This window comes from Propithecus coquereli, unplaced genomic scaffold (genome assembly GCF_000956105.1).
Source record: "Propithecus coquereli isolate 6110/MARCELLA unplaced genomic scaffold, Pcoq_1.0 Scaffold1, whole genome shotgun sequence".
Taxonomy (NCBI): Eukaryota; Metazoa; Chordata; class Mammalia; order Primates; family Indriidae; genus Propithecus; species Propithecus coquereli.
In genome coordinates, this window is record NW_012133857.1 from 1,688,231 (window position 1) to 1,704,329 (window position 16,099).

The 16,099-nt window shown below is 44.5% G+C and overlaps 1 protein-coding gene across 3 annotated transcripts in view; it reads left to right on the top strand.

The window, feature by feature from the left end:
• ITGA9 (integrin, alpha 9) overlaps positions 1 to 16,099 on the top strand; it is a 333,283-nt gene that overhangs the window by 203,522 nt on the left and 113,662 nt on the right. For all 3 annotated transcript variants that reach the window (XM_012665738.1, XM_012665747.1, XM_012665756.1), the window contains exon 18: positions 7,589 to 7,739. In XM_012665738.1, the coding sequence (XP_012521192.1) occupies positions 7,589 to 7,739 (151 nt within the window). The remainder of the gene's footprint in view (positions 1 to 7,588; positions 7,740 to 16,099) is intronic.

A 16,099-nucleotide genomic window follows, 5' to 3' on the forward strand; every position in this document is an offset into this window, starting at 1 on the left:
ATGAGCAAATATGTATCATTGAAGATTTATCACAAATCAACCATGTTATATTGTTAAAAGTGAAATATGTAGAATTTGCTGAGAGTATAGGACAATTCTGCCCAGTAAAAATGTATTTCAAGCCACATATGCGATTTTAAATTTTCTCATAGCCAGACTGAATAAGTGAAACTGGAAAAACAAATTTAATTTAACCCAGTATATCCAAAAAGTAATTACTGAAGCATGTAATCAATATTAAAACAACTGTCAGACAGCACAGTCTAGAATATGGACTTCAGAGTTGCCCCACTGGATAGGCAAGGGAGTTGGGGTAATTATACACCAGTTTCCACCAGTCCTCGGTTGAGGGCTTAATTCTTAGGCAACTTGGTGGCCTGTGGGAAAAAGCCCTCTGGCAAAGAGACGAGGATGCTGGCAGATGGAATGACAGCCCAGGCAGGCTAGTATGACAAGACCCTGGGGCACAACGGTGGAACCACCTGTATCCAACTACATTTTGTACTGCCTTCACTTTGGTTCCTTATTATTAACAAATTTATCAAGATATACCTTGTGTTGGTGACTCCAGAACACTTGGTTAAGTTCACTGGCCTGGAAGATCAACCCAAAATCCTGACATTCAAAATTCGAGGGACTCTGGATGCACATGTGTATTCTACTTGCCTCCCACTAATCTTTCTGCTAAGAATGTCCTTTTCTTGCTCCTTTTCCATATTATTTCTGACCACCTCCTTCCTCTGATCATATTTATTTTCTCTGCCTGGAATGTACTTCCTGTTTTCCTGCCCACCCATATGCTCATTCTTTAAGATGCAGCTCAATCCCTACCTCTCTCAGGGAGCTTCTTATGATAATGTCAGTTTACAGTTATGTCCTTCTCCCGAGTTTCCCTTGCACCTTCTTCTGTACCTGGTCCTTTGGCAAGTCTTATCAACTGCACGGTATATTTCCCGGGTAATTCCTTTACCAGCACGCACTCGGGAGAAGCCTGACTGTCCCCGGTCATTCCCTGTGGCTTGATTAACACCATCCCTTAATTCTTCATGTTAGAATCAGTTTATTCGGTACTTTGTGTTCATATGCCTCACAGGAAGACATCAGATGAGCAATTGTGGTTTTATGGTTTATGCGTGTTTGTAATTTTAAGCTCTAAAAATTGAAAAGCTTTGATAGTTGCCAGCAAAGTACCAAGAAAGGAGATGGCCCACGAGAGCTGCTAAAGGCATATGAAATCATCCTGAATTTCTCCACAAATTCTCAGGAAAATTGTCAAGAGGAAAAATAAGCACCTGAGTCAGCTTTAGTAAAGAGATGACACCTCCCAAAATTCTTAAATATTCTAAATGATAAGAAGGCAGACACAATTTCATTTCTAATCTTCTTATAGCCAAGTAAGTTTTATGTAAATTGTATACTATCTGGTTGTATTTCTATGTGCTTTAGGAGCCATGGGAATAGGGGAGGGAGCACTGGACCAGGAGTTAGGGCTGCCTGGCTCTGCCACTATCTACTGAGTGGCCTTAGGGAAGTCATTTAACTCCCTGCCTTTATCTGCAAAATAATGACCCAGATAAACCCTCTTCTGGCCGTCAAATTCCATGTCTGATTTCACAGTGTCTACCCTTTTTAAGAATGAGCAGCTTGTTTATGATTTTAAATTGCAGGGGCTATTTACATACATAGTTTGCATCATTGAGTTGATGACACGTCGTTGAGGGTATCTGTGATTTGCTGGATGCTGGATCCTTGCTGAGGGCATGCCACCTCCAAATATGACATTGCTCCTGGGGAAGAGCACCATCTGCTTCACAATGTCCTTTTTGATATGATTTCCACGAATGGGAAAGCCAGGGATATTGTGTGTGTAGCATATTTTGTTTACCCATTCATCTGTCTGTGGACACTTGGGTTGCCTCTGCCTTTGGTTACTGTGAATAGTGCTGCTATGAACATGGGTGTACAAATATCTCTTTGTCTCTGCTTTCAATCCGTTGGGGTATATACCCAAAAGTGCAATCGTTGGATCATATGGTAATTCTGTGTTTATTATTTTGAAGGACATCCTTACTGTTTTCCAACTGGCTACTCCATTTCACATTCCCGCCAGCAGTGCATAAGGGTTCCAATTTCTCCACATCCTTGACAACTTTTGTTATTTTCTGATTTTTTTTTGATAGTTGCCATCCTATGAAGTGGGAAAAGGTAGTTTTTAAAAAGTAGATAGATGGCTATATGAATATATGACTAGAAGAAATGAAGGCAGAGGGAAGGAAGGAGTGAAGGAGGGAATAAGAAAGAAAGGAAGGACTTTGCTGTCCTATGCTATCATTCTAGTTGTCATTACCAAATATAGTTGTGGTTGGTGAACATAATATCAAGAGTGATGACGGTATAGAGAGAAGGTTTCTTATGCAGATGCAGTTGACTAGGATGTACTTGATTGACAATTATGTTAGCATCCTTTACTCAGGCTAGATTTATGCTAGCAGCAAAAGAAAATAAAAGTATTATATTACATGGCAGGTAGATTATAACCACAAATTATTTAAATAAGGTCATGGTTTATATGTTTAAGACTTAAGGAAAATCTAAAATGATCCAGTGGAAAATTAATTACTAAACATCATTCAGCTACTTTAGTTTCTTCCATTAGAATCTTCACAAAAATATCTGGACAGAAGGGCGAAAATTTACTTTAATGAACTTAGTGATTCAGCATATGTAATTGGTATGGAAATATATCAAATTTATCCAATAAGGAACTTTGAAGGGCAATCATAATGTATGGTAATGAATAAAGTCAGAGAACAAATTCTACAGAGATTCTTGGGCTTCACACAGCTACCAAGATGCCACCAGTAGCATCTGACATTTGGAGTAGTGAATGAATTGGTACCCAACTTATGTATAAATGTTCAAAAAAATAGCTGCTATCAGATTTGCTAGGATAGGATTTTTAATAACAAATGAGCAATATGTTTCCAACAGGCCATGTATGTGCTGTAAGATAAGATTCGTAGAACCAGTACAGTTTGTATCTTGACTGCTAATAATGCTTTCATATAAAAGTACACCAAAGTGATCCATGTACAAAGTAACATGGCCCACTTAAAGGACTGCACAAGCAAATTAGAATTAATGGGAAATTTTCTCAGGAAATAAAATCAGAAAGATTGTTCTTCAGTAAATAAGTGAGCACTCGCCCATGGAACGTTTGGCACAAAAACCCCGTGCCTGGTTGTTTCATTCTCTCAGCAGAGAGGTTGGTCTTCATGGAGTCCTGTTCTTTTCAGATGTCTTTAAAAGACCTTTCTTGCCAAAGCCCTTCCTGACTACAATGGGGTTTATGTAAGAGCCATAGTTCAGACGGCTTCATGCCAAAGGAGGTTCACTGCTAGTTCCAGCTCAGGTCCTGCATGGCTAGGTGACCTCAGCTGAGTGGGTTCCCCTCAGCTTTTTCATCTGTAAAATGTGAAGGTGGAGCTGATGACCTGTTGTGGGGATTTCGTGGACATTTATTCCTTTAACAAGGATTCTTTGAACACCAGCTTTTCTGACGGTCCTGCTGAAAGATTTAAACAATCAGGCACAGTGTTTTTGTGCCAAACATTCCACATGTGGTTACTTATTTATTGAAGAACAATCTTTCTGATTTTCAAGGAATTTTATTCCCAGGCACAATTCTGTCACTGGGATTTCAGTGATGAGCAGGAGAACGGGACATGGTCCCTGCCCTCTGGTGTTTAGATTCTGGTGGGGGTTGATGGAGCACATGGGACCGGGGAGCTCGTAATAGGAGGAGGATTTATTCCACCTAGGCAGGGAGATCAGAAAGGGCCTCCTGGGGACGCAACAGGCGCGGGTCTAGTGAATGTGGGCTACGGTGGAGAGGAATGGGCGTTCAGGAAACAAGAGGTGCTGGGTTCTGATCCTAGCATAGCACCTTATCTGTCTGTGTCTCGATTCCCTCCTCTCTTAAAACGGGCCTAACATCAGGACCCTTCCACCGTGTTGTGAGGTTTCAAAAGGATGACATGTTTGACAGTGCCCAGTGCCATGCTGGCAAATCACATTTTCATTTCATTTCTAAGAATAACTTTGGAAGCAGAGATGTGCCGTTTTGGTCATAGATTTTTAGCATTGGAGAAAGAATGAAAATAGCATTGAGGCTTCTTATAAAAAGCCTGAGTTCCTATTCTACCCTGGAAGGTGCCTGGCTTCCCTTAATCACAGAGTCATGTTTGAATCACTCGACTTTGAAATCCCAGGAACGATCTTGCTGCATGATTAACTGGCAGAGACCCGAGTTTGGGGGACTAGCAGAAGTTTAGACATCCCCAGCCTTGTCTCTTCCCTTTACATACAAAGAAAGGAGGCTGATCACAGGACCAACAAAACTGGACCGGCGAGGCAGCCTCTACCCCACAGTCCTGTGCTCTTCTATATCGTCTCTTTGCTTACTATTCCACAGAAACTATGGACACTCTCTGAGGTGACCGGGCTACTTGTGAATGCTTACGTAATTCCGCCTTGAGATAAAGCTATGTTAGCTCTCTCTCATAACTCAAGGCCTGAAGTTTATTCCTTTAATCTTATAAAAGCAAACAGGAGGACAGAAATAACCCATCAATTGTTTAAAATTAAAATGACCAACACTAAAAAATAATTGCCACAATAGCTTGAGGTCAGGGTCTTAATTTATTGGAGTCTGTTCAAGAATTTGCAACTCTTCTCTAAGTTAATTTTTCACATCTTGTTTGGATTCTCAGAGCTCTTGCTTCCAAAGCAAGGCCATCAGATTTCTCATTGCACATGTTATTCTTGTTGATGTGCCAGACATGCAGGAGAGTGAGATCCTCTTCTCATGGGTGGGTGATGGTGATTCCTCCCCCCAGAAATTAGTATTTCAAAGTATTGTAGCCTATTGAGATTTTGAATAGTTTTCTTGTCTTGCATGCTGTATTAGCTGTATCAATGTTTGTTAATAGTTCTCTTGCATGCTATATTAGCTGTATTTGTTGCAAACAACAGAAACATATGCTGGTTAGTTTAAACAGAAAAGAAATTTATTGGAAGGGTATGGGCTAATTCAGATTGTAGTTAGGAGACAGAGGAGGCAAGGCTCAGCTCAGGATGCCACCTCTGGGCTTGCGACGACTCCTCACTTGTAGTCTCAGATGATCCCTAGTGTCTTGGCGCAACCCTCAAAATTGGTATTCTGGGTGGGAGCATCTGTCACCACATTAAGGCCACCTGACAACCCTTAGATCACTTGACTGCACTTAGGTGCCCACTCTCTAGTAACCAAGAGGAGGAGAGAGGGAGGGTCTCTCCCTTTCTGCTGATGTGCCCCCTCGCCTATCTTGAGATTCCCCCTAGACAGGAAGATGTCAGGATGCTAGTGGCCAAAAATACCAACTGTTCATTACACAAACCCTCATGTGCTTAATCACATCTTCTGTTAACTGGTTGGCTAATTAAACATTGGCCACTGATGTGGATTTATTTTGTCCAAAGCTCACATCATGCAATAATTGTCATCAGATTTCATATGCATCTTCATCATTGTCATCCTCAGCCTCATCACCATCCTCATCCTTGGCCCATTCACTCACTCACTTTCCTGGGCTACCATTTCCCTCCATCTCCTCGTCCTGCAAACATTCACCCCCTTCTCCTCCCCCGCCCCCTCCCAATCTTTGCCCTGCTTCTATTTCACTGCAAGATGGAAGTAATCACAGAGGAATTTCCAAATACTTGTCTGTACTCCCTATTTCCATTTATCTTCCTCCTACATCTCTTAAAACCACTCTAGTCAGGCTTTTGTCCCCATCATTCTGCTTCAGCAGTTCATATCAAGGTCACCAGTAACCTCCAGTTGGGAGGCTGATTCCAATGGCCAGTTCTAATTCCTCACGTTGTTTTGACCTATCTGCCACGCTGGACAAAATTGATTTTGCCTTCCTAGAAACGTGTCCTCTGTGTCCTCTGTGACCTTGGGTACCATCCCTCTTAGCTTTCCTCCTACCTCCCTAGCCTCTCTTTTCAGTCTTGTTTCTGGCCCCTTCTCATCTTCAACTTCTAAATGTGAGCCCTCTTCTTTCTCTACACTCATTCCCTAGCGATCATGTCTAGTCCATCCCAAATATGTATCTCTAGCCCAGACCCCTCCTTCAACTCCGGATTCATGCATCCAACTGCCTCAGTATCTCCTTTAAAATCCAACAGGCACATGGATTTTCTCTGCTGAACTTCCCTACCCAGTGTTTCCCATCACAATAAATGACAACTCTTCTCTTCCAGTTGTTGAATCCAAAAACTTTGGGGCCATCTTTGACTCCTCTCTTCCTAGCACTCTTCCTCCATCCATGAGAAAAATCTCTTGGCACAATCTCTGAAACATATCCAGAACATGATATCTTTTCAGCTGCTACCACCCTGGCCTAAACTTTCATCTTCTTACACCTGGACTGTTGCAAGAGCCTCCTACCCAGGCTCCCTGCTTCTCCCCTGGCCACTCCACAGACTGTGCACTTCACAGCCAGTTGAGCCTCCTTTAAACACGACTGTCAAGTCAGGCTACTCCTCTGCTCAGGGACCCACAGGTGCTCCCATCTCACCCAGAGTCAGACTAAGGTCCTTATGATGGCCTGCAAAGCCCTGCAGGATCTGCCCGCCCCCACTCCCTTTGCCTCTGTGAGTTCAGTTGCTCCCACTCTCCTCCTTGCTCACTCCTCTCCAGCCACACTGGAGTGTGTCATTCCTTGAACATGCCAGGTATGTGCCTACCTCAGGGACTCTTCCTTCGCTAATCCCCAGATATCTGCATTTTTGCTCCTTTCTTCAGGTTTCTACTAAGAGGTCACCTTGTCAGTGAAGCTTTCTTAATCATCTTATTTAAAATTGCAACCCACTTGTGCTCCAAATATGGCACTTTCTATCCTCCTTACCCTTTGTAAGTTTTCTCCATAGCTGTTATCACACTCTGCCTTTTTTTTTTGAGACAGGGGCTTGCTCTGTTTCTCAGGCTAGAGTGCAGTGGTGTCATCATAGCTCACTGCAGCCTCCAACTCCTAGGCTCAAGCGATCCTCCCACCTCAGCCTCCTAAACTGCTAAGATTACAGGCATGAGCCACCATGCCCGGCCACAGTCTGCTTCTTTTGTGTCTGCGTTTTCTGTCTCCCTGAAGCTACAAGGACTCTGCTATTTGCTGCTCCTTCCCTAACATACAGTGATTGGCATGTACTAGGTGCTCAGAAATAACTGAATGAACGAATTAATGTATGAATGGTTTCCAGGTATGGGTTATTAAATGCTATACAGTCTTCCAAGTTCTGATGTAAAATTTCATATAAGCCACATGATAGTCTAATGAGTTAGGCAAGGCAGAACCTGTGTTTTAGATGAGGAAACTGAGGCCCACAGGAGCTAAGTGATTGCCCGGGGAGCATGGCTGGTTATTGGGGCTCCTGGGCCTTGTAGTTCAGATCTCAGTTTCTGCCCCCCACCCTCAACTACCCACATGCCTCATGCTGTATTAGTATAGACCTCAGGGCATTAATTTCAGTTTGTTTTTCATTGCAGTATTGATGAGAAAACCCCGTATCTAGCTTTGGGGGCTGTGAAGAATATCTCTCTAAACATCTCCATCTCCAACCTCGGAGATGATGCCTATGATGCCAACGTGTCCTTCAATGTTTCCCGGGAGCTCTTCTTCATCAACATGTGGCAGAAGGTAAGGGGAGCATCCCTGAAAGAGAGCCTCTTTTCCATCTGGTGTGTTTCCAATTTCTTCATGGCTTGGAATATGCAATGATTCTACAAAGACTATGCCTTTGTATGGAGTATCACTTAGAATTATTTTCTTCCTGGACATAGGAAATACATTATTACAGCCAAAGCAGCAGCCATGAATACCCACAGAGCGTTGGAGTGTCTGTATTGTACACTGTCTCCTGCCCTGGCTCTCTTGTGGAACCTCTCCCTGTACTTTTATGTGTGGCCCCATCTCTGAGATGGTGCAGTCGCTGCCTCCAGCACACTCATGTTCTAGAGAATTCCAGTTTTAGGTCAGTAGTTGTTGTGAAAAACAAGATAAGAAATAAGAACAGATCACTGCTTATCATGCTTGTTATCACCAATGATGCACTGGATGTTTTCTGTTAGAGCTGCAGTCCCCAACCCCTGGGTTGTGGCCCAGTACCGGTCTGTGGCCTATTAGGAAACAGGCCAAGTATCACCACCTGAACTCTGCACCACCTTCCCCCCACCCATGACTCTCCACCCTCAGTCTGTGAAAAATTTGTCTTCCATGAAACCAGTCCCTGGTGCCAAAAAGTTTGGGGATTGCTGTGTTAGAGAATCAGCCTATACTTTGGCATATTTATTTATTCCTGACATATTTGAGTGAATTGGGGTAATTATTTTCATGAATTGAGTATTTTTAGAGCGAATTAATTTATTTGAATGAATTAAAGCTTAGATAGCATGACTGGAAGAAAAAGAGCTGGAATTTTCTCTTGTCCCATAATCTCCCTCCTGACACTGCCTTTGGGAAGGAGGAACAGGCTCCTCAGCAGGCCGCAGGTAGGAAGGGGTGGGCCCAAGGAGATGCCACTCCACCCAGTGGTTTCCTCTAACCGCAGACAGCTGTTGACAGTGTTTACAGCATTGAACTGCAATGCCTTAGTCTCTGTGTTAAGATGGACCCAGAACCTTTGCCCTGCCCACCTGTGAGCACTGGGCCCCCATCCTTCCAGGCTCAACAATTTTGGCAGGATCGTGCCAAGCCTGGGGGCAAATGAAGCATACAGAGCCACCCAGAATAGCAGTGCTCCAATATCTTTCTGAGAAGTCATCTCAAAGTCTGCTGCTTGATAGCTTTCTAAAGCTCCGGAGATGGAGGAGGCCACAGAAGCAGTCAAGCACTGCAGGAAGGGCATGCTTTCCACCCACCTTCTAGACCCTAATAATTATCTCTGAGTTAAGCCCAGTCAAGAGAGAACCAAGAACCGATAGGGTTCTAGTATCTCTGGCCACTCACAGGATCTCTCTTACAGAATTGCGTGTGCCAGGAGGCCATCTCCCTGTGCGGAGTGGGAAGGTGGGTCGGGGGAGAGGGGTTTACTTGAGCACTAGACATGTGGAACTTGTCTCTGTGGTACTGAAAGAACGTGGTTAGTGACTGGGTCATTACATGACAGAGATTCCTCTCACTCAGGACCCGTGGGAGAAATTGCTCTCCAGCCTCAGACTTAGAAATAGCTGCACTTTGCCCCAGCACTTTGGCTTGTTCTTACCTTGTGACTGACGAGGTGAGGTTTTGTTCTCTTTATTGGCTGCTGGAAAGCCCAGAGCTGGCCCCACTGTTGGTATATAGGCCTTGGCAGTCTTGTTTTATAAACTAAGTAGCCTCACGTGTCTTGCTTTGCTTCCCTTCACCATGTTTTCCTTTTTAGCTTGGAGACTGCATCATATTCTACCATATGCATATACTATGGATTTTCTACAAATGCCTCTTAATATTTAGGTTATTCCCAGTTTTTTATTCTCTTTTGAATAATATGGTGATGAATATCTTTTACAGAGATTGGTCATATCCTTAGCTCTACAGCTTTTCAGGGCATGGGTGTAGCATTTCCACCTACTACACACCAGGGACTTTGCACACGTGTCTCCATCCCTTTCTCACTGTGTGAGGCCCAGTGCGTGTGATTTACTGGAGGAGAGCTCCTAGGAGAAGAGCCATGAGGGAGCAGAGTAGGACAGGGGAAGGTTGGGAGGGGTGTGCTGTCAGGTCAGAGCTAGCCTTGGTCTGATTTAGGGGGTGGGAAGAAATGGGGGATGCCCTAGAGCATAGGTCACTCAGCAGAATTGTTCCCTCTTGAAGCTGTGGGGTACAGCATCGTTTTCCACTCCTGTGTCATCATTGGCCACTACGGGACAAGAGGGTGATGAGTAGTCTCCCGAGCACTCTGGACAAGGAGGCTCTAGTCAGTCAAGGAAAGTGTGTCTGCAAAGGCCACAGGTGTAAGTTGTTAGCTTTGGGGAAGATGGGAGCACACCCCTTTGATCTCTTTGCTGTTGAATCCCAGAAACCTTTAAAACCTTTGGTGCAGGGAAGCCTAGGTTTCAATTTGGCAGAAAGTTGGCAAGGTATCAGTGTTAGTGTGAGAATGGTGACAGAGCACAGAGGTGTTACGTAGCTGCTCTGGTGGCAGGGCCAGCCAGAAAAACAGGTGGGCAAGGTGATCCTCAGTGTGGCAGGAAAAAGAATGGAAAAGAAACAAAGACTCCCCTCCCATGACTACAAGCACACTGCAGGGCTGATCAGCTGGGGAGATAGATGGCATTGCCTGGCCCAGAGCAGGCTTTTGACAGCACATAGGTGGCTAGTGAGGGGGCACCAAGAGAGCCCACCCAACCTGTTTAACAATGCATAGACCCAACAGAACCAACACGGGCCCTACAGAGAGATTCTAACACGTAAACTAAGAAAAGCGTAACTCAAGATAGAGGGAAAGCATAACTTTTAAAAAAGATTATTAATAGAAAACAAAAGTAAATTTTTAAGAGCATCCACTTTTGTTTTTGATGAAATTCAAGAAAACATGAATACAGTGAACAATCAGATAGTGGAACAACAGACTGGATGAAAATGGAATGGATTGAGTGACAAACAGAAATAAAGGTTGTGAGAGGGATCAGGAAACGTTACAATGAAACCAAGACAGCAATGGCAGAGTTAAAATGTGTGTTCTAATCAGGGAAGAGCAGAAATAGCAGTACAGAAAATTGATTTATTGTTGTAGAGATGTTTTTGAGAAGATCTCTGAGAATTCAGAGAAAACAAAGCAATGAAAAGGATCACAGTGAAGACAATAATATGGAAAGTGGAAACTGGAGAATCAGCAAAGAGCAAATTGTTCCAGAATGATTGGAATAGAAGACGTGAATAGAAACCATTCGGAGACAGCAGAGAAGGATCTCCATGTTCTAAAATGGGTGCTACAGATACCAGGCAAAAATACGAAAGAGATTTTCATGTCTACACATAGTTTCATGAAATTGTAAGGATATGAAAATGATACTGTTAATGCTTAACAGAAAACATCAGTTTTCTACAGACTTTTCTGTAACATTGTCAAAAGTTAGAACAGCATATTCCATAGTGAATTTAAAATTCTATACCCAGCCAACTTGCCCTCCGTTGGGAAGTTACAATAAAGATATTCTCAGATATATGAGAATTCATAGTCTATTAACTTCTCTAGATTGGATTCCCCCTAAAGCAGACCCTGATACAACAACGTAGGTGTAGGTAGTTTATTTGGGGGATGATCTCAGGAGGCACCTAGTAGGAGTGGTGAGTTTAGGCAGGGAAGGAAAGAAAGAAGAAAACTGTGCATGGATGTGCAGATCACTGCTGTGGGCAGCTTGGACTTAGTCTTCTGCAGATTCTCTGAGAGACTGTGTGAAACACACCTCAGAATCTTCCCCTTGAGGGGTGAGGAAGCTGCTGGAGGATTCATCCACCTACTCCTGTCATTCATTGTGGGAATTGCTCCAAGGCCTTTAGTTCTCTGGCTTCCAGCCTCCTCTGGCTGTGGCCCATGCTCCCTGGGGCCAGGAAACGACTCAGCCAGAAGGATGTGGGAAGCCTTTGGCCTGGAGGGGACTGGCTCCAGGTGTCCAATCCTCTGGTTGCTTCTTGGGAATGTGAACAAGGTGCTGGCAGCTTCTGCTACCATAACCATGAAAGCTTCCTGAAAAATAGTTACTTACAGTGAACCACTCAAGAATACAAAAGCTGTGAATTAAAAAAGTGTGTTAAAGCCAAATGAACGTAGAATGAAGCAAAACAATTTTTACAAATATTTTAAATAGTAAGCAAATGTTAAAAAATTGTTGCCATAGTAAATGCATAATATAAAAGGTTAATAAAAGTAATCCTATAATCTCAGTTATACCAATAAAAATTTGAGAAGAAACTTGACTTTGTCACTCTTCCTGCTTCATATTCTTCAGGACGGAGTTCAGACTCCTCAGCTGTTCATGAGGAGCCATCTGACCTGGTCATTCCCGCCTCCCTTCCCTCCCTACTCCCCACCACCCAGGCTGAGTGCTCACCATGCCCCCACATCCACCTTAATCACTGCTCTTTTACTACTGAACCCAGGAACCTCCTCTACCCCCATTTTTGCTTAATGAACTGTTCTGTCCTCAAATGTCAGCTCAGGTGTCAAATGTGCAGGCTTTTCACCTGCTGCACAGGACCTGTCCCCTAAGGAGTAGCTGGCTGGGTGGATGGGTGGGTGTGTGGATGGATGGATGGCCTGGGGGAGGGAGGGATGGATGGATGGATATCCCTCTTGTCCAAAGTCACAGAGAAACTCAGGGCCCAGGCCTCTAAGGTTTTTGGTCTTTTCCGTCATCACATAGTCCATTAGTTAAATGTTAGCTTCTAAGACTGAACACAAAATACTCCCTGAAATGGATTTTTCTATCCTTTTCTAATGCCAGGCTGCTTTCATAGATTTATTCTGGGTTATTTTTTTCCTTCAAGGAAAGACTGCTTATAAAAATGTTGGTGTACATGAATGGCCATTTTGACTTTTCTCTTGCCTAAATAAAGCTAACTTGGAAATATAAAGGGGGGCTCAATTTGGCTGACTGGCACATGCTGTCTGACGGAGCTCAGCGTGCAAGGGCCAGCAGCTGGGTTTCCATGGGGGCAGGCCCAGTGCACCATGGAAGGCAAGGAACCAGGAGGTCCCTTGGCAAAGCCTCACTACTGAGTATGACTATTCCTGGGGTCCCCTATGGGAGCAGTGAGAGGGAGCTCCCAGGGTAGGGAGGGGTGTGTGGTTAAAAGGGAGAATAAGGAAGAATAGATAACCACTGTGTCACACAGCTGCAGCATCAGCGTTCACATGGGTTTCTTGTGAACGACACCCCACAGCCCAACTCCACAGCATGTAATGTGAGTGGTGCCCCTGGGGCTAGCTGTACAGCTATATGGCCCTGGAGTCAAGATAAAGCCGAGTTTTAACTTCTTGCTGTGGTGCTACTTGGCATGAAGGGCTTTGGCTCTTTTCACCTTTGTCAAACAGCAATGGATTTGTTTGGACAGCAATTACTGAGAACCTGCTAAGTGCCAGGGACAGTACCGGCCACTAGGAGACACAAAGATGAGTAAGGTCTAGCTCTGCTTCCAGGAAACTCACAGCCTAATGGATCCAAAGGCATATCAGCAAGCCATTAAAGTACGAGGTGCCAACTGCTCCACAGAGGTGCTGAAAAGTTGCTTTGAAACACAGATATGACAAGATGAACAAAGTCATTGCTATAATAGCTAGTCCCTTGATGGACAGACTCCTTGGACAAATGCTTAGGGTGGATGGATGAGCCTCTAAAGAAGCTGGTGTCAGCTGGTGCCTGCACTGCAGAGCTAGGGGGGTGGGTCAGTTTATTTGGCTGGTGAAGAGGGAGCTGGGCTGGGGCAGGGGTGACAGGGCAGAGGAGAGCAAAGGAGGAGTGGCATGAGAGAGGACCCAGCAGGATGGGAAGAGGCTGCCCATGTGGACCAAAGAGCCAGTGACATTCCTGGTGGCCAGGTGACATCAGGAGACTTTAGGAATGCTGGTGCCTGTTATAAGCTTGTCAGGACTTCTGTGCTTGTGAACACCTTATATGACCATGGTGGTGGGAGGTGGGGAGAGCAGAACTCAAAGAAGGGGCTGGGTTCATGTGTACATTGTACGTCTTCATGGTGTTGGCCATTATGGCATTCATGGAATCACACGTGGACATGAAAGTATAAGCTTCAAGCCAGGGGCAAGAGGGCTCCCAGCTGACTTTTGGGTACCGAGGGGACATAGCAGTTTCCCACAGAGCGATAGACGAGGCCATGCTGGAAGAGAAGGGAGAACAAAGATAACCTGACCCTGACTCTTCTACACAGTATGAAATGCTGTCTTGATTTGAGTCTCCCAGACACTGATCTTGAGGCGAGGAATTGAGGGCAATTAGTTTATTTGGGCAATTCAGGAAATAATGGTAGGGAAGTGGAGAAGTGATGCAGACAGATGGAGGCAGTGAATGAAAAGTGGGCTGTTAAACCAGCTACCACAGTGGGTGATGGGCTTAATACTGCAGGCAACCCTGGGAAACTGTGAAAAACATACCTCAGAGATGAGAGAATGGGGGATTTATATACCCACCAAGAGTCAAGGGTTGAGGCCTCCTGGGGGTGTTCATTCCTCAGAACTTCTCTGCCCTGATGTGTGCATGGCCAGAGTAGTCTACACAGTTCTGGAAAGCAAGCACTCAGGTGCAGGGATGCAGACCCAGGCAGCTGGAAGTGGGCTGGAGCACCCCGTGAGTGTGAGTCACATGGATGGGGCTCTCCAGCCTCTGCCAGAGAGGCCCACAGGGTTGGAAGCATCTCCAACCTGAGCATCTCACTTTCCAGGCTGCCAGAAGTTGTAAGTTGGCCTGATAGAACCTCACTGGGGTTCTCATATAAGAACCAGTGGCACACACTTCACAGGCTACAGGGGTGGGAGCAAGGTAGGTGTTGTAAGAGGGTGAAGAGGGCCGGGTGTGGGACAGGAGGAAGCAGTGGAGACTATGGGAAGATGGAGGGTTCCGGCCTCACCCACAGGGCAGCCGGCTCACAGCAGCCCTCAGCGGTTGCCAGGTGGGAGTGAGGGCCAGTGCTGCCAGACTCCCTATTTTTCGATAAAAACCAGAAATCTCATGACTTTGGCAGCTAATTAAAATGTTTTCTGAACATGGTATGAGCCAAACAAAACATGTCCACTGACTGCATCCAGCCTGTAGGCCACCAGACTGTGACCCCCAGCCTGGCCGTTTTCCAGGTGCTAGTCCCATTCTCTTGCCTGCCTGTTTGCTGCCTGGGTCTGCATTTCCAGGAGGACTTAGTCTGCAGCCTTATTGTGCTTCTTGTCCTTCCCTTGGCAGCAGATAAGCTAGTCAAAGAGAGTGGAGTTTGGGGCTTCAAATGTGCGTGTGTGTTTGGGGAAGGAAGAGAATGGGTCATCCCAGATGTAGTATCCATGGAATTTTCAAAGCTGATAATGTTTTGAAAACTATTTGCTGGCTGGAATATTTGTACTTTGCAGTGATTTCAAGAAGGAACTAACTGGAGTTTGGATTTTAGAATTTTTCTGGAAGTGAATAATATGCAGCCAGTGTGGAATAGAGCTACCAGCACCTGCAGAGTGGAAATTCCAGCTGTTTCTTACGATCAGTGTGACCCCGGCCTACAGGTCTTCCCTCTGCACCTCAGTTTCTTTCTCTGTAAAGTGGGATTGTACCGAGGATTAGATGAGGCCTACACCACGCTACTTGTTTGTGCTGGGTACCTACCATGGTAGCCCCTGACTCCCGCCACATACAAGTTTATGCTTTGTAGATCATTCCTTTACCCAGAAGGTGTATATTGATCACCTGCTTCAGACCAAGATTAAATGCTGAGGGGGAAGAGGAAAATAAAACAAGAATGTAGAATATAGGCTGTGTAAGTCTTCCTTCTGAACCAAAAATCACGAGGGATGATCGTAATAAAGGATTGAGTGTGTGTGTCTGTCGGTGTCTGTCTGTGTTCTTACTATAAAAAAAAGAGAGACAGTGTTAAACTAAACTTATTTCTATATTTAATGAATTACCTTTATTTAAAAAAAATAAAATTACATGAAAAATAATGTAAAGCTAGTGAATATATGTCAGTTAAATAGATATCTGTATTGCCTTTTGTGGCTCCTGTTTATTTTCCATAATGCATGTTGATTTTTTTCACTTATTTACTATTTGCTTAAATATTGGAGTTTTTGGTTTAGGGATATCAACTTTTCAAAATCCAAGATATATAATTGTTCAAATATGTGGTACATGCAATAAATAATATCCAAGTTTAGAGAATAAGGAGAATGATGTACTCCAAAAGCAAAGGCAGGGTTGGGTCCCAAGTCTTAGACTGGGCAGGGAGGCAGCCAGCCCAGAGGGCTGCAGAAGCACCCCGCAAAGCCTGGTGGGGCTGCAGACATTTTTTATCAGGTGGGCAGTGATGGG